At 40.0% G+C, this 22,738-nt stretch overlaps 1 protein-coding gene across 1 annotated transcript; it reads right to left on the bottom strand.

Annotated features, from left to right (window-relative positions):
• Positions 1–1,321: 1,321 nt before the first annotated feature.
• On the bottom strand, positions 1,322–21,171 carry cnn2 (calponin 2). Its single transcript, XM_008433441.3, has 7 exons — positions 20,970–21,171; positions 12,476–12,597; positions 12,317–12,383; positions 11,928–12,065; positions 5,040–5,156; positions 4,205–4,351; positions 1,322–2,256 (listed from the first exon to the last, which is right to left on the bottom strand). Exons 1-7 carry the CDS (start codon positions 21,024–21,026, stop codon positions 1,951–1,953), a joined length of 954 nt encoding a protein of 317 aa, XP_008431663.1. The 5' UTR covers positions 21,027–21,171; the 3' UTR covers positions 1,322–1,950.
• Positions 21,172–22,738: the final 1,567 nt, after the last annotated feature.

Here is a 22,738-nt window from a genome sequence, read left to right as displayed (position 1 = left end):
AAATACTGCTGGTTTATAAATCACTGAACAGATTAGCAACAAAAAACATTAAAGATCTGCTTATGTTGTATCAACCTTCCTGAAAACTTACATCTTCTGGTTCTGGTCTGCTCTGCATCCCCAGAACCATAACCAAACATAGAGAAGCAGCATTCAACTTCTACGTAGCACACGTCTGGAATGAACTTCCAGAACACTGCAAAACAGCTGAAACACTGAGTTCCTTTATATCAAGGCTAAAACCCCACCTGTTTAGAGTTGCTTTTCAATCAGTAACTGGAACATTGAGCAACTTATTTGAAATGTATTTGATGATTTTGATATTTGAGAAAAAGTGTGACTGTATGATGTTTTTATGATGTAAAAAACTTCGAACTGCCTCGTTACTGAAATATCCTGTACAAATAACCTTAACATAACTGACGCGGCGCTCCATCCTGCTGAAAAACCCCAGATGACCAGCAGGTTGCGATTGGACGGTTGGGAGAAGTTGCTGCTGAGGAGCATTTGGCTAGCAGCTGAGCTCTGGGAGAGAACAGTGAGGAAGCCCGGTCCCTTGGATCAGAAGCTGTTGGGATGTTTCATTGTTGGCGTCCCACACAGTCCATGGATCTTATCAAAATGCTGTCATGCAAAAGGTCTTGACCTTGACCAAGTCAAGTGAGGCCTGTAGAGCTGTAGATGTATTTGGTGATCTCTTGGATTAATTTATATGCTTTAAACCAGGTGACTGGTTCACCTTCTGCTCCATGTCCCACCCCCCCCCCCCATTTGCTTATGACTTACTCTAGATCAATGGAGACTCAGAAATGGATTTTCCAGAACATTAATTAAATATGTTGAATTTCTTAAATCAGGTAATGGATTCCCTCTATGCAGACCCTCACACACATTTGCTTTGGCTTAATTACAGCTCAGTGTGTACTTTCAGAGAACTTTTTGAGTCCATATACTCACTAATTTAAATATTTCAACTATCAATTGCTTCACCCTTGGCATTTACTCCAGTTATCTAAAATGTATAGCAATCTGAAACAACCCAGAGTGACAAAGAAATTAAGGAGTATGCTTTTTCACAGACATGTACCTTTTTGTTCATCTATCCTGCAGTTAAGTGTTAAAGGAAATTAACTGATCTGGGATGAAGAAGTTTCATTAGTTTCTAGAAAAATACTCAACCTAAGACATGAAAAATAAATAACTGAAGCCTTTTAAAGTGCTGGGTTAGGAAGTTGTGCTGCAACGGGACATTCCAGTTTTTCCTGCTTTTGGGTAAAAACCTGAGTTCAGACATTACAAAAAGAAAGAAAAGGACCACAACTAATGTATACATTTTATTAAACCACTTTCACATGTTTAGTTCTCTTCTATGGACAACAATATTGCAAGCAAACAATGTTCAGACTCAGCATAAATAGCATCATAAATGATCAAACATAATGTTAGGATTGTTCGTATGTCAACCATTGTTCATGAAATATTCACTTAAACAGTCACTGAAAAACAATAAATCCAGTATTGTTGCTTGGAATGTTGGAAACTCGTGCTGCCTCTGGTCCAAAGAAAAAACAAACATTTGTCCACTTGGACTGGTTATGCAAACAAAGCAACAATTTCCTGCACTAAAGATAAGAAAGGAAGACGTTTGTAAGAATAGGAAAAAAAACAGAACTGTTCCAACAAGATTTGTACTTTAACCAACTTTCTGGTGCTAAACAATAAACCAAGTCAAACCATTGGTTTTCAAGTGGAATCACTATATATTTTTAAGTATAAAAAAAGATGAATCACAAAAATACAGTTCATCATGATATGTGTATCAATTAGAGCCAACGACAAATTCATACAATACTAAAAGGATGGGACCTGAAAAGGCAGCTCAACATCCTGTGGATATAAAAAAAAAAACGTCCGCCTGCCTCCATGCTGTCTAACATCACTTCCCTCCTTTTAATAACCTGTCCTGTCGTCATAAAGCACCTGCTCCTCTTCCGTGTATACCTGTAAGCCTTCGTCATGGTAGTCATGGAAGTATTCTCGTCCGCTGCCGGCATCATACTGATTATCGGGGACTTCTCCAGCATCGGGGCAGTACTTGGAGTCGTAGATCTGCCGTCCCAGGCCAAAGTTCTGGCCGCTCTGATTGGCTCCCTGGCTGTACCCCATCTGCAGGGACATGGTGCTGTTGTCGCACTTGTCTGTGCCCAGTTTCTGGTCATAGATGGCCCGCCTGGTCCCAGGAGCAGTCATCCCAGCCTGGGGGAAAACATGACAGAATCATTTTCCATCCAGGCTGCAGCAATTTAAAAACCAGAACACTGACAGTTGCTGCTTCAACGGAGATGCAAGACAGACGAAAAAATGAAAGTGACTAAAGTGCCTGACCAATAGGAAGTGAACATAAGCTTTTACTTCTTGCAGGTTTTTATGCAACATATTGGTGTTGAGCATTTTTAAGAGGAAGATTTCCTTTAACATTAAAAACAAGACTTAGTTTCGAGGGGGCAACATGAATATCTTGTAAAACTAAAGTTGAATACAGTACACAAGCAGTTGGTTTCATGAGTACTTGAGTATTTTATTCACACAGTTTTTTAGTTGGGCAAAATTAGCTTATATTTATATTGTTATGGATTTTATTAGGTGTGCTGATTGATCGGTTTTCCGTGAAAAAGTGTTTGATCGGTGATCGCTGATCACCGTCTCTTGTTGCGCGCGTTTCTCGATTGATTTTTACCCAGAAAGCACATGGGCAAAACCGTTAGTGAAACGGTCACTGGGTCTGACTAGTATATATTCCATTGAGGGAAAGTAACTTCAACATATAAATTCCTCATATGTTGACATAAAGGCTTGTTTTGAAGTAGGCTATAAGCTGCTACTTACTTGAATGCGGCGTTCATTACAAACACGTGTGTTCATCTGCTCTACCGCTAGCAAACATACTGATTAAATAACATAAAAGTCAAGCAGTTCCCTAAAAGTCCAACAGACACCCACAGTTTACAGGACACACTGCCTGCTAAAGAGCCCCCTGGTGGTTGAAGAAAAATACACATATAAACCGGAAAATACAATATATGAAAAAAAATCTGAATGCTCTCTGGTATTGTTCGGGGGGCCGGACCAAGTGTGGAGGCGGGCCGGATCCGGCCCATGGGCCGTGGCTTGGGGACCACTGATTTAGAGAGACCAATTAACCTGACAGTCATGTTTTTGGACTGTGGGAGGAAGCGGAAATCCCCAGAGAGAACCCACGCATGCACAGGGAGAACATGCAAACTCCATGCAGGAAGACCCCGGGTCAGGAATCGAACCCAGAACCTTCTTGCTGCAAGGCAACAGCTCTACCAACCGCGCCACTGTGCAGCCCCCATGAAAGATAATCACTGAAAAAAATAAAAATAAAAATAAAAAAATAAAAATCGATGTCTCCTCACTGTGTTCTGCAGAATTACTCCACTCAGTCAGAAAAAACCAGTCATAACCAGCATTAATCAGCTAGGCGCTCTCCGGAAGTTTTGATTCACTAGCTCAGTATTTTTAATTTTGACGCAACCTGCATTTGACTTTGAATAAATATGTATTTTTCTTGACATTATTTTAGGCAGGCAGTGTTAGATTTATTTCACTCATGTATAATTTAAGCTGTTGAGAACCTTACTGTTAAATATTGTTATACTGATAGCAGGTTTTTCAGTTGTCCTTTTGACTGAATAGCTGCTGTACTGTGCCTGCAAGTATTTTGTAATTTATTTCTAAATTAGGTGCATTTATTGCCAGATCATTTTTCCATTTTGCCAGCTCATATAGCAGCATTTATACCTAAAGCAAAAAATTAACAGCCAGTCCAGGTCATCGGCAGAGATCAGTGATCGGCAAAGATCGGCCTCATGGATGATCGTATTGGAATCAGCAGCAAAAAACCTGATCGGAGCATCCCTAGATTTGATGTTTTCTGTGACAACGTATTGTCTGACTTATTTTTATACAGATATATTTTTCATTCTGGTGGCTGTTTAAGGAAAATGAAAAAAAAAAATTAGTTTTGAAGTTACATGTTTGTTTGGCCAAATCCAATTAGAAAAAAAAAGCTGAAAATGTGGAGTATGATCATATTTTTAGGTAATACCGACCCCTCTTCTCTATGCTCACTTCCCCTGAAGCCCAAGAGCAGTGGCATAATGAGGCAGTGATGCAGTACCTGACTCGCTCCCTTGTTGGTTCCCATCTGCAAGCTGATGGTGGTGTTGTCCATGGGGGGCTGGATCTGAACCTTTGGGTCATATAAATGCCTCCTGGTGCCATATGCATTCATCCCAGCCTGGCTGGCACACTTGTTGGTCCCCATCTGCAGACGGGAAGGGCAGAAGACAGGAGCTAAAGCAGACAGGATGGGCTGGATTATGGCAGTATTCGAAGTGTGGAGAAATGTGATGCTTGTTTATCCACTAATCCAGTGTTTAACACACCCAATTTAAATGATTACAGTTCAGAAAAAGCTTGTTAATCAGCCATCAATTTAAATCAAGTGTGCTGAAACAGGGAAAGACCTAAAACAAGCAGGTCAGTGTGCCTTGAGGACCAGGGCTGAGAAACACTTCACTAATCCATTAATGCATGATTCAAGTTTCAGTCAGCTGTTGTTACAACACCGCACCTAAGCATGCTGAAAACATAAGTTGTAGATCAAGTTTTTGCAGTGTCACTTGAACTTGTCACTTGACAAGTTCAAGTAACAAGTTCCAAGTTGCAAGTTCCTTAGCAACGAGGCAATAAACCAAAGCATTACCAGAACGAGTAAAGCAGCTACTGAAACAGGCTGTTTATGAAGTCAGGAGCTATTCTCTTTTCACACTGTGCAGCAAGAGATGAGGGCATGTCAACTCAAACATTCTCTACAAAAATCTCAAGAGAAAATCTAAACCCAGATGCAGGTTGCTTTCCAAAGACAGTAACAGTCACTGCATACCAATATGCATTCAGTCATGGGAAACACCAACTCTAAATAAGGGGAGGTGCTACTAACTAATACACACCTGTAAGCCGATGACACACTGTCCAGCCTTCAGCTTTTCCTCGTCAAACATCCGCTCCTGTTTGTCTGCATACTTGATGCCGATGTCCACCCGGGACTGGCAGCCCTTGGTCTTAGCCTGGCAGAGGACAAAAAAAAAGTTCAAGGAGTTCTTACATTCATACTAAAGCAGAGGGGAAAACAAAGTAAAAAAACAACAACAAAAAAAACAAACAAACGAGACGCATTAAAGCCAGAACAGAGACACCCAAAATTACTGCCATATTCTCCAATTACTACAATGCTGACATCTGAACTCCAACATCCATTATAAAAACATCTTTAAAGCTGAAAATAATTCTACTTTACTGTAAAATGGTTTATCTTGTACTTGTGTTTAACCAAGTTGATTACGACTAATGGGATTGCAGCAAGTTTCATTTTACACCATTATGATATAGATTTAAGACATCTATGAATTACAAAAACCAACATGTACTCATTTAGTAACTTATGTTAAATATACGTGTTGGTGTTTTATTTGTTTGAGCATGAGAGTCAATTGCTGTTGTAATGAATATTAATCCTCTATGCCTATGCAAAAATTGCCTAATTTTTGCATAGGCAATTTTTGCCTATGCAAAAATTGCATAGGCTAATTTTTGCATAGGCAAAAATTAGCCTATGCAATATGTCAAGCTTTTCACAATTCTGTAATCACAAAAAGTCATGCAAAACAAACAAAAAAACAAAACAGATTTCCAAATTTTTTAAAGAAAAATTACAAGAAAAAAAGAATAGCACTGAAATAGAGAGCTGTGGGCCACTGCAACTATACATGCTGCCATAGCACCACAGGGATGGGAAAAATAACACAAAGCCATTTGCACTCTTCTTGCTTTCAGTGTCAGCTGCGCCACACAGACTTGTTGCCATAGCAATTGACTGTATATTTCTTTGCAATTAATCCCAATAGATTAATTGCATTGTTGTGAAACATTTCCCACACAAAGAACAGAACATTCAATCTGTTGCAGTATTGTGTTTTCAGGCATGATGTTTATTTAACTATTATTAATAAGTGATCATCTGAAGACAGCGGCAACTTGTTAGCTACCGTATTTTCCGCACTATAAGGCACACCTAAAAACCTTAAATTTCCTCAAAAGCCGACATTATAATCCGGTGCGCCTCATACACTCCTGGTCAAAATCGTAAGACCAGTCAAAAAATTGAAAGAATTTGCATTTTGCACTATTGGATCTTAAGAAGGTTCTAAGTAGAGCTTCACAATGTTAAAGGAAAAAAATCAGTGCAAGAAACAAGAACGTTTGAGCAGGGAATTTTCTGAAAACTGCATTTACACTCAAGCATGTTTTTTTCAGCTGATCAAAAGTTTAAAACCATAGTCTTTAAAAGCCAAAAGCTGTGCAAAAATCTGGATTCCATATCATTTTCTGTCAAGTCTTTACACTGTCAAGACCTCCTGATAGCAAAAGCAAAAAAGCTCACTGACTTTGAACGTGGTAGGATTGTTGAGCTGCATAAGCAAGGCCTCCCACAACGTGCCATCGATGCTGAGGTTGGAGGCAGTAAGACAGTCATTTTGCATTTTTTAAATGATCCTGAGGGTTATGGAACAAAAAAGTCAAGTGGTAGACCCAAAAAAATTTCACCAGCTCTGAGCCGCAGGATCCAATTGGCTGTCTGTCAAGACATGGGACGATCCTTTACCCAAATTAAGGCCATTACTGGTGCTGACTGCAGCCCAATAACCATCAGACGACATCTGCGAGAGAAGGGCTTCAGAAACAAAAAAAAGTCTTCAAAGGCCACGTCTTCTTCAACACCACAAAATTGCCCGTTTAGTGCACCAAACATGGGAAAGGTGGAAGAAAGTTGTCTTCTCTGATGAGAAATTTTTTTTTTACCTTGATGGTCCTGGTGGCTTCCAACATTACTGGCATGACAAAGAGATCCCACCTGAGATGTTTTCTACGCGGCACAGTGGTGGGGGCGCCATCATGATTTGGGGTGCGTTTTCCTTCAATGGAACAATTGAGCTTCAGGTTGTGCAGGGGGTCAAACAGCAGCTGGCTATGTGGAGATGTTGCAGCGGGCATCCCTCATGACTGAGTGCCCTCCTCTGTGTGGTAATGATTGGGTTTTTCAACAAGACAATGCTGCAGTTCCCAATGCCCATCTAACAAAGGAGTTCTTCCAAGAGAATAACATTACTTTTTTGGACCATCCTGCCTGTTCCCCGGACCTGAACCCAATTGAGAACATTTAGGGATGGATGGTAATGGACACCAGTTTCAGACAGTGGAAGCCCTTCGTGAAGCCATCTTCAACACTTGGAGCAACGTTCCCATTAGCCTCCTGGAAACACTGGCATGAAGCCTAAACGATTGTTTGAAGTCATCAACAAGAATGGTGGAGCTACTCATTACTGAGTCCTTTTTTTTGACACTTTTATTTCTGTTTTGGGGGTTTTCAGATTTTTTTGAGCTATGGTCTTAAACTTTTGATCGGCTGAAAAACTCATGTTTGAGTGTAAATGTAGTTTTCAATTAATTCCCTGCTCAAATGTTTTTGACTCTTCCACCGATTTCTTCTTTTAACATTGTGAAGCTCTACTTAGAACCTTCTTAAGATCCAATAGTGCAAAATGTAAATTCTTGCAGTTTTTCAACTGGTCTTAAGATTTTGATCAGTAGTGTATATGGACCAATATTGAGTGACAACAGGTCTAGCAACTACGGTAAGCAGCCGCCGACTTCATTTTCACCCGTAGAAGAAGAAGCACGCGGTGCATGCTGGGATAGTTGTCAACAAAATGGTTTGTTAATAAAGTTTGACTGACCTATCTACCCATAGACATTAATATGTAGACACCTCATAGAGCGCCGAGTCGTACGTAACAGCGTCCACCATCTTCTATGTGGCCTATCTACCTACCGACCTGATAATCAGGTCATCTACAGGTCACTTTAGTACCATGTTCTCCACGTACATGCTGTGCGCGAACGGAGAAGGGTGACCATCGTCCGGCCACGCACTGGCCCAGTCGCGGAAGGCTCTCCTTGCCGACCAGAGTCGGACTGTTTTGTTGACATTCTTTATGTCAACAAAGTGGCTTTAGATATTCATCCGGGGTGCTTCGACTAGGGTTAGGGACCAGCCCCTATACATTTAAAGCCGGGGGGACAGGGGAAGAGAAACCGGGACTGCGGCGGCAGCGTGTCGGTTGGTCTGTGTTACCCAGAAAGCAGTTGGGCACAATATCCCAACACCGTGAGTGAAACAATGACTGGGGCAGCCTACTATATAAAGTACTCGGGGACTTTTCTTTATTATTACACATCCACATTTGTAGAGAAGGGAACAAATCATGTTCAATACGGAACAGGTGGAAACCGTAACCATAGCGTCTATTCTATGCGCCTTATATATGAAAAAAGTTTTAAAATGGGCCATATATTGAAGGTGCGCCTTATAATGCGGAAAATACGATAATTTAAACACCAGCTCTGCTGATGATCTGTCAGTTAGCTTGTGGGTTGCCTTTTTTCCCCCTGAAACAAAACACACTGAATTCTGCAGTACAGCTACATGTTAAGGTTGTCAAAGTCAAGCTAGCATAACTGAGGGGGGTGGGGTGGAGTTTGCCATTGTGACATCACATTGCAATGTGTCTGTACAGTCAGCATCATATTGGTTACTAACAGGATTAAGCCAACCATTTGCTTAATCATGTCATTGTCCTTAATCTGTTTAAATCAGTTTTTCTCAACCTTTTTTGGCCCAGCGCCCCTGTCGCCTTTATCCAGGTCCCTCACCGCCCCACACCAAAAAATTTGCAGGCTACTTTGCACTGACTATTATTTTATCATTAATATTACTATCACTATTGTAGATGTTTTGATTTTTATGCTTGTTTCTGTATTTATCATCAAAAATTATTTCCCAGAGAACAAAAAAGCCAGGCGAATAGAAATTATTTTCACAGGCGTCTACGAAAAATGCAACAAACAAAATTTGTATGTCTAACAGCAGCCAGTCAGAGTGGAAAAAATATTCTTATTCTTTGCCATTTTCTAGGTGTTAAATATTACACAAATGAGCAGATAAAAGATGTACAGCAATCCCAGTTTAAACTTTGAACTATTTGCAAACGACTGAGCTCTGCAACATTAAAACATGGATAGAACTGTAACTACATTAATCATAACTCTTCTTCTCTTGAGTGTTTGTCAGTTTCTGGTGGTGCACCACTGTGCTGCCTTCAGGAGAATGGGACATCAGAGTATTATCCATAAAACTTCACCCACGTGGCATTTATTGTGCAAACCAGAGCTTTCAGTGGAAAAATAAAAGTTCCAGATCCTTTTAATGTCATACAAATATGAGACAGAAACATGGATTATATCTTTATATAGACCTGTCTATTGATTAATGGTTTTACTGGACAGAAATTACAAAGAACAAATCTTATTCTTAATCAAATCCTACTGAGTCAAATTGAAAGTGTCATGGAGTCATCAGCCTCATAACATTAACACTGACATGAAAAATAATATTTAAGAAATATATCAAATCTAATTAAAAACATAAATAAGTGATCAGTTCTTTACTGTTATGGTCTGTAAAATATATTTATTCTCAGTACTAGATGTGGTCTCAACAAACCCATGACATTTCAACAATATTATTTTACCTTTTATCTGGAAATAGTGTCTGTTTATTCTTGCCATTCTGTCCTTTGTATTAATTATTGCTCGAAAGGTCTTGCCATACCAGTTTATTCCTCTGTATTTACGTTAGTTTCTTAGTTTATTCTTGCATTTTGTTCTTCATTCATTTCCATTTAGTTTTATTTGATTAGTTTTATCCTCTCTTGGTTTATGGCTATGTCCACTTTAGTTGCTTTCCTGTTGCTAGATTTATTTTATAGTTTATTGATGCTAATCATCAGTAATCTCATCACCTGCTGCGCCGCCTGATCATCATGATGTGTTTCACATCATGTGATTTTTTTCACTGTTCAGCGTCGGATTCTCTGTTTTTATGCCTTTATTCACATCTAGTTCGTCGCTCTGTTTTATGTCCCGCTTCTCCTGTTTCAGAGTTTAGCGCAATGTGCGCCTCGGTTTTTTTTTTTTAAGCCCCTAAGGTGCAGGGCGGGAAGCGTATCGATGGGGAAAAGGCAGACTGACATAACCCTTTTAAAACGATGGAAATTTTTTTTTCATTCTGATTATTGAAATTTAAAAGTGCTGTGTTGTTCCATCACCCCCGTTTCATACCGGACCACTTACAGCACCGGTGTTAACGCTATAAAATGAACGCTCTATTGTGGTATCACCCATGGAGGGATTTCTTTATTTCTTTATTTAAATTGGTTCATTTTTCAGAGGGATACACAGTGAGGGTATCGTGATTTTAGCTACCAGTAGCAGGAGAACGGAGCTGCGCCAAGAAGCTAACAGAAGCTACAAACACTGAATAGAAGAAGAGCTGCCATCGATACAGTTGCAGCCAAGCATGGTTTAATGTTACACAATACAGTTTTACCAAGTTGCTCAAAGTCTAAACTGGCATTGTTGTGCATTTAAGGTGTAAAGTTTACCTTCGACCAAACGCCCCCCAAAGGCATCCCAGCGCCCCCCTTTTGTAAAAATGTCTGCCAGCGCCCCCTGCCATCCACTGAACACCCCCTGGGGGGCGGTACTGCCCACGTTGAGAACCGCTAGTTTAAATAAAGGCTCTTCTTAATGACCAGATGGCTCAACAATGTATTCATTTTAATTCCCTAAACCAAAGAAAGTTTATAAGTCTTTTTTTCCTTTCACTGGTTTGTGGAAAAGGCTGAATGTTGGGCAATAAAGCAGCCCCAACAGGTGGGTTTGCTCCACCATCTTTACTTTTGGCACAGCAATTCCTCAGCTAGAACTGAAAATTTAAAGTAACATAAACTCAAATTTAAAAGAAGTAAAAAATCTAAATCTGGACACACAAGTCTTTTTATAGACTTGAAATTTAGATGCCTACATTCGATGAGTCGGTCTCAGGGGTTCGGCGGAGCCTCTGCCTGAGGTAAAGACACATTTGTGTAAAGTCGTGATGACGCGCCCCGCTTTGCCATCACTTGTTGCAGAGGATCACGTTACATTGTTTAGCCAATCAATGCTGCAGAGGAGCACTGATTGAATGAGTTCCACTTTCTGCATGGATTTGAACTTGTGTCTTTAATTACTTCAGCAAAGCTCACAGTTTTTACTAAAATCTGTAGCCTTCAGTGTACTTCTAAATCTGCACCATAATTGCATCTTTTCAGACTTGCTACTGCCTCTAGTGGCGTGGGGGTGGTAACACAATTAATATTACATTACTAAATCAGAATACCGTAAAGTCTCATTTATTATTAATTTTTCATTCTCTTAAGAATGTCGAGCTAATTAAATGACCTAAACAAGACCTTAAAGTGGTTCAAGTTTCTCTTGATGGCCAACCTGTTGAAACTGTGGCAAATTTTAAATAACTTTGGCCGTTTCCTGGACAGTCAGCTCAACTTTGCTGAAAATACTGACTATATTTTGAAGAATTGTTCTCAGAGACTCTACCTTTTAAGAAGACTTAGTGATCTTCTTAAAGTGACCCAACTATACTCATTGGGTCATCCATATGTTTTGAATTTGGAAAAAAAAAAAAAAAAATCATTTTATTTATCACAAAATAAGGTTCAGTGAATGCGCATATAATCTGATGGGTTTGGTACCTCAAAAAAGGTTAAGAACCACTGCTTTAGATCCAGCACTAAACTAAAGCATGGACTGAAACTAAACAGGACCTCTTGTAAGACATAATGGGTGTAGAAGGCGTTTGTGAAGGTTAGTTGAGGACTCACCATGCTGGCGAGGGCGAGCAGCGTCGTCTGGACCTGCGTCATGTTGCCGTTCTCAAACAGGTCATTGGCTTCAAAGATATCATGAGGCTTCAGGCCGTATTTTGTGATGGCTTTGATGAAGTTGGTCAGGTTCTCCAACTAGGACCACACCAAATCCAATGTTTATTCAAGATTTCCACTTTTTGTATGAGTTCTTTACTTTAACAAAACGCTCAGACAGAAAGCCAGTTCTGCAACTAATCAGCAGGAAGCCATCATGACGAGGCATGACTTGGAGCACTGTTAATGGTCTTGTCTGTAGCTGTGTAACAAACAGCCTTCTGTTCTGTAAAGGAGCCACTCCTTGCAGTGGTTCAGAAGAAAAGCAGATTAATTGCCAGCCAACTCACCTGATGCCAGTTCAGAGCTGATTGGTTGATCTTTTTCACAGAGCCTGGCTGCAGTTTGTTGATTAGGCTGGAGAAAAGAGAAGGAAGTTATCAAGTAAAAAAAAAGACAATCACGACTCCTGAGGCTCGGCATGGTGAACTCCTGGGAGCGCCACTTACTCGCACAGGATGACTCCATTTTTCAGGCCTTTTTGGAAGTCTGGTCCAATGGGACAGCCGGTGATGTCCTCGATCCAGATCCTGAGCTCCTCTTCTTTCTGAGGGTCATACTTCTGTGCAATCTGGCCAGGCAAAGGTCAGAGGTCAAATATGCGTTCAGACAGTTCCAGATTTTCAAACAGTAAATGCAGTTTTGTATTTATAAGCAGATTAAAAGCATTCATTTCCACTAGTGATACACCGATTGCAGTTTTATGGCCAATCATTAATCTTAAAAAAAAAAAAAAAAACTGACGATTTTGTCCGATATCAATTTTCTCTAAAAAGTCACTGAAACAGCAAAAGATCCCCAAGGCAACCATGAAGTGATTGTTAACCGCACACGTGCAGACGGAACCTCAAATGGCCCTCTGTCACTGCAGAGCAAAAGATGACAGTGGCCGATTTTCAGATTGGATACAATCAGTTTTTCTTGTAAATATTGGTCGATCTCTCAAAATGAAGAAAATCAGGCCAAGTTTATGAGTGCACCCCTAATTTCCACCATGATCTCCTCCTCGCTTGATGGAATCACTCATTAGATGCTAATGTGTATTTAATAAGTCTGCAGGGGCTGAAGATCGGTATTTGTATTATTTTCTCAAGAGTAAATTGCTATTGTGTTTGTTTTATTCAGTTTTTATGTTCTGAATTTTTTATAAATTCATCAGCTGGAGGAACCCACTTGTGTCTGAATGTGCTTTGAGGGAATTACAGCATCATTTTATGGCAAAGTAACTATATTAACTTCAGTTATAAAATGCTGTATATATAAAATGAAAAATATTTATATTGTAATTCATAGCCTTGCAGTTGGGCCACTGTCTCTTTAAAAACTTCTCTTAAACAGGAAGTCATCACGACATGGTTCCTCTGTTAACTCTTTAACAACATTTTTACCAGTTTTGTACTGGTAAGTAGTTGTAAAAACCAGCTCTTTGTTCTACACTTTGCTTCATCCAGAGAGTCTGGACTCTCGGTCTGCAGGAGGAGCTGCACCTTGAAGGTGGGGCTAGGTCCAACCAGGCATTTTTGCCCAGCTGCCATGGAGATTAAAGCATTTCTCAAACATTCATGAAAGAATCACAGAAACACTCATATTTTTGATGAGACAACAATATAACACAATGTAAAGCTCAAAAAAGTGTATTTTACATAATACTGCCCCTTTAAGACATCTGCCTCATTGCTCACAGCAGTGACCATAGAGGGGTTTGTCACATAAATAAAGGAAAACGCAACACACTGATTTCCTGTTTGCTAAGCTGCTCCGTTTTCCTGAGAACCACAGAGAGCCAAGTTGCTAAAAACGGGGCGGGAGTGTGAGTGGTTACTGATTTCTAAGATTTTTATTTGTCACTGAGACAGTAAGCAGAACAGCAGCCAGTGTTTGGCCTGCAGGAAGACAACTGTGGTCACATAAACAGTGGTTGGGTTTGCAGTGACAGGAGCAGTGGAACAGGGGAGACAAAGAGTGAAACAGATCAACAACTCTGCTCCCCCAGTGAAGGTGTTGAATGGTGTGTGTGTGTGTGTGTGCATGCGCACAGACTCTCCAGGCCCAACAACACCACAAAAGAGCTCACAGCTGGCTGCACTCTAAGGAACAGCTACTTTCTAATTAAACTCCCTTCCTTCAGATAGCCACCTATTAAAGACAACAGTGGCCAGCTGGATTGCCCACAAAGAATCTGGAAGATGTAATTTACAGTGACAAGCTGAGCACTAGGAATTTAGCCCTCAGCGCTAGAGTAAAAAAAAAAAAAGCTCAATGAAGCAACAAGAAGCAGGACTCGGCGTGCTGATCCAGGGAGAGAACACGTCCTGCACCAATAAGCAAAAAGGTTACTGTAGCTAACAGACTAAACTTCTCACAGAACAACTCATATGTATGTTTAACCTTCCTATGGTGTTAGGGTCCCTACGGACCCGTTTTGAGTTTTAGCATGCATAAAAGTACTTCATACATTTGTTTTTTGCGTTGAAACTTTTTGACTTTGTCAGGGACTTCCATTTAAACAAAGTAAAATACATTTTTTTTTTTTTACTAAATTATAAAGTGCTCTGGTGAAAAAAATGACTTTTGTGGTGTTCGGGTCATTTCTGACCCGGTTAAAATTTTCGATTATAAAACAATAAAAAAATGCCAAAAATGAAATCATAAACACACAATCAACCAACAGCCTCTTCCTCCAACCACTTGAAGTTCATTTAGGGGCTTTTCTCTTTGCCTTTTTGCGAGAACAAACAAAGGGAGACATTTCCAGGCTTGTCAAGCCATTTGAGTGTAGACGTGGTGACTTGCAGAGTACACATCTCCAATTCACAGGATGCAACAATGAGGAGAAGATTCACTGTAAATGAAGCTTTGGATCACATCTTTGCTGCAAATGAGGGAGAGGACACACAGGATTTTAGCGATGGAGATAAGTGACAAAAAGCCCATAATCATCCTGGACTACAACAAAAACAAAGGAGGAGTGGACAATCTGGACAAGCTGACTGCCACCTACACTTGCCAGCGAATGACCAGGAGATGGCCAATGGTTGTGTTTTACAACATCCTCAGTGTTTCTGCATACAATGCATTTGTGTTGTGGACCCAAATTCACCAAGGGTGGAATTCAACCCAAAACACCAAGCGGAGAATGTTTCTTGAGGAGCTCGGGAATTCCGTTGTCAAGCCGCACATTGAGCAACGGGAACGGGTGCCCCGAGAGCCAGCTGCTGCAGACTTGGTCAGACAGCTGCAGTGGTCACCAAACACGCCATCCACATCCACAGCAACAAGAAGAGCATCAGCATCACCTTCCCCCTCAGCAGCCAGCCCTGCCTCAAGCACTCCATCCACAGCCACAATGCCAGTGAGACCACCTCGCTCAAAAAGAAAGAGGTGTCAGGTCTGCCCTAGCAATATGGACAGAAAAACCTACATAGTGTGCTTCACCTGCAACAAATATATCTGTAAAGAACACACTAAAAGTGTCACTGTTTGCAACACATGCATCTAAACACACATACACACACACACGCACACACACACACACACACACACACACACACACACACACAGGCATGTTCTTTGCACAGAGTATTTATAGAACAAGTACTTGATTTCTTTTGATGTGATTTTCTCAATTGGTTGTTTATTTGACCTTGCAAATCTTTGTTTTATTGTAATTTGTTATTATTTATGACTGTTCTGTTTTTCATATTGTTAAATATTGTATTAAAGTTCTATTGTGTGGGAAAAAAAAGACTTGTTTTTGCCCTTTTCTTGAAGTAAATATATGCGGGTCCAAAATGACCCGAAACACCATAGATGTTGCTATATTTGATAATATTAAAATTAAAATCTTTTTTTTGTTGAACATTTAAGAAATGTGTTTTAATATCTCTCAGTTACACTCAGGTAACAGAACAACTGATTATTTTGTTGCCTTCTTCTCTTAAGGTTCATTTGACCAATTTTTAGACATTGAAAACGAGGGGTATTTTGTTAAAACAAAGGCCCAGGGGGCCACAAAAAAATATTAAAACCAAATTTTTCATGGATAAGGGAGCCCAACCAGCTAAACAAGAGTTAAGAAAAACATTGGATGATAAAAGATTGTTTTTAGGGCATTTTATGGCTGATTTAATACACGGGTCCAAAATGACCCGCTAACACTACAGATGGCAGGAGAAAGCTAACACCAGAGGAAGGTTAAGGCAGTTCCAAAGGGAAAGGGTCCAAACTTCTCATTTATATCCCATTTTCATCTGCTGTTCCATGGAGATGGAGAAAATTGTCTTAACCACAAACTCATTCTGCCTCCAATGCCAAACAAAGAGAAATTAAGATTCCCACTTTGGTGCGATTCCTTTAATCCCAAATAAGCCATCAGGTAGTCTTCCTTTAAATGTAGCTAACGGTAACATCATCACCACGCTCAAATTTTACACTTTGTTTTATTTTAGCGCCCCCGAAAAAAAAACAAAAAAAACATCGTCAATTACCTTTAATGTGTGAACTTGTGAAAAACGGCAGTTCATCTTTTAAAAGCCTCGCATTTCTGAGTTATGAAAGGAAATGCCACTGCAATGAGCAAGGAGAGAGGCAGCAGGAGACAGAGGGAAATCCGCATAGTTTCTGCTGAAGACAAGAGAGAGGGATATGGAGGGGGACTTTGACCCCTTCTCCCAAACAAGGCCACATCCAAAGAAAACAGATGGAAAAAATATCTGAGGGATGTGGAGGTATGTTATAGTCTTTGGAAAGAGACAGGAAAAACCGAAAAACTGAAAAGTCTTCACAACAAGAAGTGGAACTTATACAGCCTGGTTCAGTCATTAAAACAAAAGATGTTTTGTTTTCAAGTAACCTTGAATCAAGGTTACTTGATTAATTCGACCCAGGGATGAAGTAATTACGCAACATGTATCAAATTCCTCATGGCGTGCTGCTTAACATGATGAAAAGCATGCCCAAATCTCCAGCATCAGCTGGTAGTGACATTGAAGTCAGCGTCTGACTGAATGAATTCAAACTGACTGCTTCTAAGGAATTAAGATAAGGATTAGATTTAAAATTTATAATTCAAATCTAAAAAAAAAAAAAAACAACCACCAAGTAGAGACTAGATTACCTTACATTATTTCAATCATCTTAAATTTCAATACTTTTGTCACAATCTAAACCACTTTGTATCAGATCAGTCCTCAGAACCAACAACCAGTTACAGGTCATCATTTGCAGTTCGCAAGTAAAAAAAATTACCTTGAAAAGAATTTTAATTTGTCTTAGTAAATTTCAATTAATCATATTAAAGAATTAAATTTAAAGTATTATTGAAATTTTTATTTTTACCATTTGTTCTACAAGAGCCTCAACATCAGTAAATTTGAAAATATGATTAAATGCAGTTACTGTGTGCAGTTTAATGATATAAAACACTTCATGTCCTGCAGATTTTTTTCAAGAGTAGTTTGTGGTGCTATCAATGCTGTGCCATGCAGCCACAACCATACAGCTACCAAAAAATAGTTTTTATAATTTTTACCATTGTCACAAAAGTACTACTTAATACTGCAATAAAATTCTATGTCTATGTCACTCTCCCCTACTCTAGAGTATATTTAATGTACAACAATGCATTTCTAGGATAACCTCCATTAAGTTGGTACCAGGGTGGCCTCATGGGGAGGGGACGGGAGTATTTTTTTGCTAGTGTCATCTATGTTGGCCATCACTCACACTTTTATTTAAAGCAATTTAACGTACATTCCTATTTTATGCTTGGCATACTGTTAGTAAATATAGGATTCTCATAAGAATTATTCTGGTTGGATTAGAGAGGTAACATTTAATAAGAGTACAAGGTATTCAAACCAAAACAAGAGAAATATAGTGTGATAGGTTTTCAGATGATGCCAAGCTTACTTGATTAATTCAACCCAGATTTGAAACTACAGTTTTAAAGCAGGACCATCATGCCAAAAATAAATAAATAAAATAAAATAACAATGCACTGATAATGTCATTTGTCTTTAATGATAATCCCGCCCACGTCTGATCGTCCAGAGCAGGGGTCCCCAAACTTTTTCCTGTGAGGGCCACATAACTTTTTCCTTCTCTGGTGGGGGGCCGGAGTCAGTTTGTAACAGAAAAAGTGTGACGATTGCAGGAGTACCTAAATGTAAAAATATTTTGTTTTCCAGAAAGTGCAATCAAATAACTCTCTCTGGGTTCTTCACAGAAAAAAATCCAGGAAGGATTATAGTCTGTATTTTCCGAACTATGAGCCGCACCGGACTATAAGCCACAACCTCAAAGTTTTTGTTTTTTTAAACCAGTAAACATACACATCTATATGGAAGCCCATTTCCGCCACTGTTACAAAAAAAAATAAAAAATAAATAAATAATAATTATCTCATTATAATGAGATAGTATCTCATTATTTTGAGTTTATTTTTTTTTTACGGAGTGGCGGAAACGGGCTTCCATACATCTAAACCTTGGAAATCTCTGCCGCGCTAGGTTTTCCACAACGATGTAGCAGCGGCAGAGGGAGCGGACACCCAAAATTTGAGTCATAACAGTTCCATTAATATCACATTTATTATGGTTGAAAAATAAAAAGTTGCCAAGATTTAACAGAACTGATTACGGTAGTTTCCGAACGGTAACGGTAACAGTAAAAGTGCTGATCCTTCGTGTTGCTACTAGCATGTGCTAAATCAGTGGAACCTTTTTATTACCGTGGACCGTCAAGACTTGGAAATTTTCTTGCGGCCCGGGAGAGGGGAGGGGGGGCGAACAGTCAGATAAGGCTTCTACATGTTGGTGTTCCCATTAAGTACTGAATATGCCCTATTTGGGTTGTCTTGGCCCTTTTATCGCAGCCTGTGGGGTTTTCCCTGACTGGGAACGAATACAACCTGCTGAATGTGACAGGTAGCCAATCATAAAGCGCAGTGACGTCAGAACAGAGGGGAATCCCAAACAGCTGACATATCGCGCAACTAAGAGTCAGGTGGATATCGGAGATGATATGTGGAAATGTTTATTATTAAATCTAAAATGTCATTATTGTTTATTCATGTTAACTATGAAAAAACATACACCTCCAAATCATAGTGCAGCAAATAGAGCGGCTGCTCCCATCGTCTTTCATCCACCCCCTTTTCTTTTTATTACATCTTTTATCTCTTAAAATGACTCCACAAACTATCACTACTGCTTCTACATCGTCATCCGTGTTTGCTTATTCTAAATTCTCGCTATTTTGTTTTTTTTTACTGGATTATCCTCTGGAATCGGGATGTTCGTGACTGGAATCGGTTTGCGCCGTGTGGCTGAACACGAACCGATCGAACCTGTACTTTTATCAGTACAGGTTCGATCATCACAGAGATTTGGAGAATCGGCTGACAATTCTTAAATTTTGCTGTCTAAACCAGACTTAAGACTCAAAAGCTCTACTCCTCTCCTCTTGACCACTGCCCAAACGCTCTGACTCTGGTCGCTATGGTAACGTTTATCCCTTCAAAATAATATACAGAAGCGCCACAAAAACGAACATTTTACTTCCGTGAAAATTTTAACTCACGATAATGACTAATGGGACTAACTGAGCTTGTTTCTCTGCAACGAGGCGGTCCCATCTGGGAGTGATGAGAGACATTAACACCGGAGGTGTTGCTTATATCCACAGCCTGCTTTGTCTCTACGTGGCGAAGCAGCTTGAAGCTTCATTGTCTCATTAGCAGCCGGTCGCCGCATGTTATGCAGAGTGGGCTTGTAATGTGGGACTCACCTACCGGTCCGGGATAAATCCATTCTCCTTTCTCTTCTCTGGGCCTTTTCCCCTTTGAAAAGAAACTTTCCAAAGACATCTGATCTGTTTCTTACTCATTTTGCTGCTTGTGGGCTCAATGTTGGCGCGCAAGTAACCAGACTTCCAATGATTCACTTTCTGCTAAAGAGCCCCCTGGTGGTTGATGAAAAATCCACAAATAAACGGCTTGTAGTCCAGAAAATACGGTATATGAAAAAAAATCTAAATGCTCTCTGGTATTGTTCAGGGGGCCGGACCAAATGTGGAGGCGGGCCGGATCCGGCCCGCGGACCGTAGTTTGGGGACCACTGGTCCAGAGTACTTTAGATTTTACTGGACCTGATGGTCCGGATTCCTTAAAAGCAATCAAACAGAACTTCACCGAAATGAAGCCAACTTTTCAGACTTCCTGATGAAGAGGTATGCAGGCTGCCTTAAATAAACAAGGAGCTTCCCTCATGAAGGCCGCTTAAGTTACACATTAGTGGATTCATTTTGTTAAGCGTTTCACAAACACAGACATTTTCACAGAGGGAGTCAGGGGTTAGAAATATGACCGCAGAGAAGAAGTTAAAAAATGACGACCAACAGCACGGAAACGCACTGACTGGAGAGGGAGCAGTGAGAAAACCTCAGAAAAAGAGACATACTTTACAAAGGGTTATGACGGACAATCATAACAGGGACTAATAGGTGAATTACATTATCTGCTAATGCGGGTCACAATGCAGGGCAGTTGGCTGCACGCGGGGAAGAAAGTGCTGGAAGCGGGATAACTTTTTGCCACGACAAAACTTGGTTGCCACGATGGGCAACGCCCATAGGTTTTAAGACTTACTATCGTAAACATGAGAAACAATGAAATTTAACTTCAATATCTTAATACTACACGTTATTTCAAGTTGTTTAAAAAGTTTAGTTTCTCGACGACAAGAAGAGAAAAAGACAAAATTAACTTTCATGTCAGGCTTTTGTCTCCTTTTCACCTCCACCTCTAAACCTGGCCACGAGTGGCAAAATGGAGGCCAGGTGACTTCGCAACTCGCGTTCCATGAAAACTACACGTGCGTGTAAATAACGGAAAGAAAACTTTGTTACGAGTTAGTTTTTAATTATTACACACACCGCACTTACCTTGTTTTTCACTTCTGCAGATAACCCATAGGCGGGACCTTTGTTGAAGGAAGTCATTGTTAAACTAAATGTTGACACTTCTCTTCTTAAATAAATTAAAAGAAGCACACCGACGTCTGAACACAAAACTGCACTTAATTATATTCGACTCTCTGCCAACGAGACCCTGAGAGAACAAACTACTTCCTCTCGTTTTACGGCCGCCAATTAGAGCGCTCCCACGGTTTAACAGTCAAAGAGAAAAATAGAGATAGTTCCCTGCTCTCAGTCCGCCTGTTTCTGCGTGTGGTTTACCGGGGCAATTTAAACCACCACATGAAGGTGGATTTTTTTTTGGGTGGAGCTTGGACAAAGCTGGTTATTCTTTCCTTTTATAGAAAACTATCATTTACATCTAGTCATAGATTATATAATTTGATAAGGCTGTTTAAGCAAGATTCCTATCTTCAGTCAGGTTGTAATGTGACAAAATACGGAAAAGTTCAAGGGCTTTTAAGACATTTGAAAACCACAGTGTGTGTGTGTGTGTGTGTGTGTGTGTGTGTGTGTGTGTGTGTGTGTGTGTGTGTGTGTGTGTGTGTGTATGTATGTATGTATGTATGTATGTATGTATGTATGTATGTATGTATGTATGTATCAGTGACGTGCGGTGAGGTTCATAGCTGGTGAGGCACCTACTTAATTATAATCAATTATTTCGCGCATGCGTACAATGCTGGAGGGCAAAAAGACTATTCTTTAACACGTGATGCTTAGCCGCAGAATAATTCCGTTATCGCAATCAAACTTAGACAGGTAGATATTATTAATTTCGTGCTGTGCTTAACAGCAAAGGGAGAAACCGTTAAAGTACAACTCAAAACCACGTCTTTCTCGCTCTGTATCAGCGCAGGTTCTGTATGGCTAGATCGCTCTATGAGAGCGCTGTTACTGTCTCTTACTCTGCAGTTGTGTAGTCACAATGTCTGGGTTCCTGAGCGCCCCCAGCGATGAGGCACGAGAACTGCCTGCCTCACCTCGAATTGTTTGTTTTTTTTGGTGTTGATTCCCTGATCGGTAATCTCTGCTTATCTGCTGGTTGAGCTGTTTTGTCGGTTGCTATGGCAACGGGTCGTGCGTAATACCGACATACAGAGTAAGAAAAGGCGGAATAGAAGTTGCTGGAGCTATTTTTTCTTTATTTCTTTATCCATTTAAATTTTGTTACTTTATTCCTAAATTTCTATTTTTTTGTATTATTTACAGAGTTTATTTGTAGGCTAATTGTTGATTTTATTTACTTTTTAAAATTTTATTTTTGTTTTATTTTCTAAATTTAGACAGGAAGTAATGTGGGTCAGTCCACTTTCTATAAGTGCAGGGGCCTGGTGAAGGACCAGCAGGCATTTGGGTTTTGGGCCGATGGTTTTTAAGAGTGGTAGCACGAGAACAAATGAAAGTTTGATCTCTGTAATTGTTTGGTGAAAGAGGAAAATAAATCACCAAGAACAATCAATAAGTTTGGACATTGAACCTTGTTTTGCCCGTGTTGAGAAACATGACCCCAGTGCCTTTAGTGGCTTGGTGGAACTTTTATTGGATGTTTGGCTTGGCAAACAATCAGAAGTGGTTCTGTCTAGTTTGGTTCTTCACCTGTTTATCAGCTTTATTGTACCTTTATTGTGGCGCACTGCAGTCGCTGCATTTCCTAAAAACAAGCGACAAAAACTGAGCTAATCCCCTCTGTTCGTAAAATGTGGTGATATTTATAACAGTCATCAAACTACGGC

The sequence above is a fragment of the Poecilia reticulata genome, chromosome 17 (assembly GCF_904066995.2).
Source record: "Poecilia reticulata chromosome 17, P_reticulata-male-v2, whole genome shotgun sequence".
Lineage (NCBI taxonomy): Eukaryota > Metazoa > Chordata > Actinopteri > Cyprinodontiformes > Poeciliidae > Poecilia > Poecilia reticulata.
Note: the sequence above shows the minus strand (reverse complement) of the source record. Positions and strands in the feature narration are given on the sequence as shown.

Excerpts from the sequence above, each read along its gene's own strand:
- cnn2 (XM_008433441.3), bottom strand. The coding sequence starts at position 21,026 with ATGACTTCCTTCAACAAAGGTCCCGCCTATGGGTTATCTGCAGAAGTG. Across the intron at positions 12,384-12,475 it reads AATGGAGTCATCCTGTGCGA|CCTAATCAACAAACTGCAGC; the intron begins GTAAGTGGCGCT and ends TCTTTTCTCCAG. Across the intron at positions 2,257-4,204 it reads CCAACAAGGGAGCGAGTCAG|GCTGGGATGACTGCTCCTGG; the intron begins GTACTGCATCAC and ends GTTTTCCCCCAG.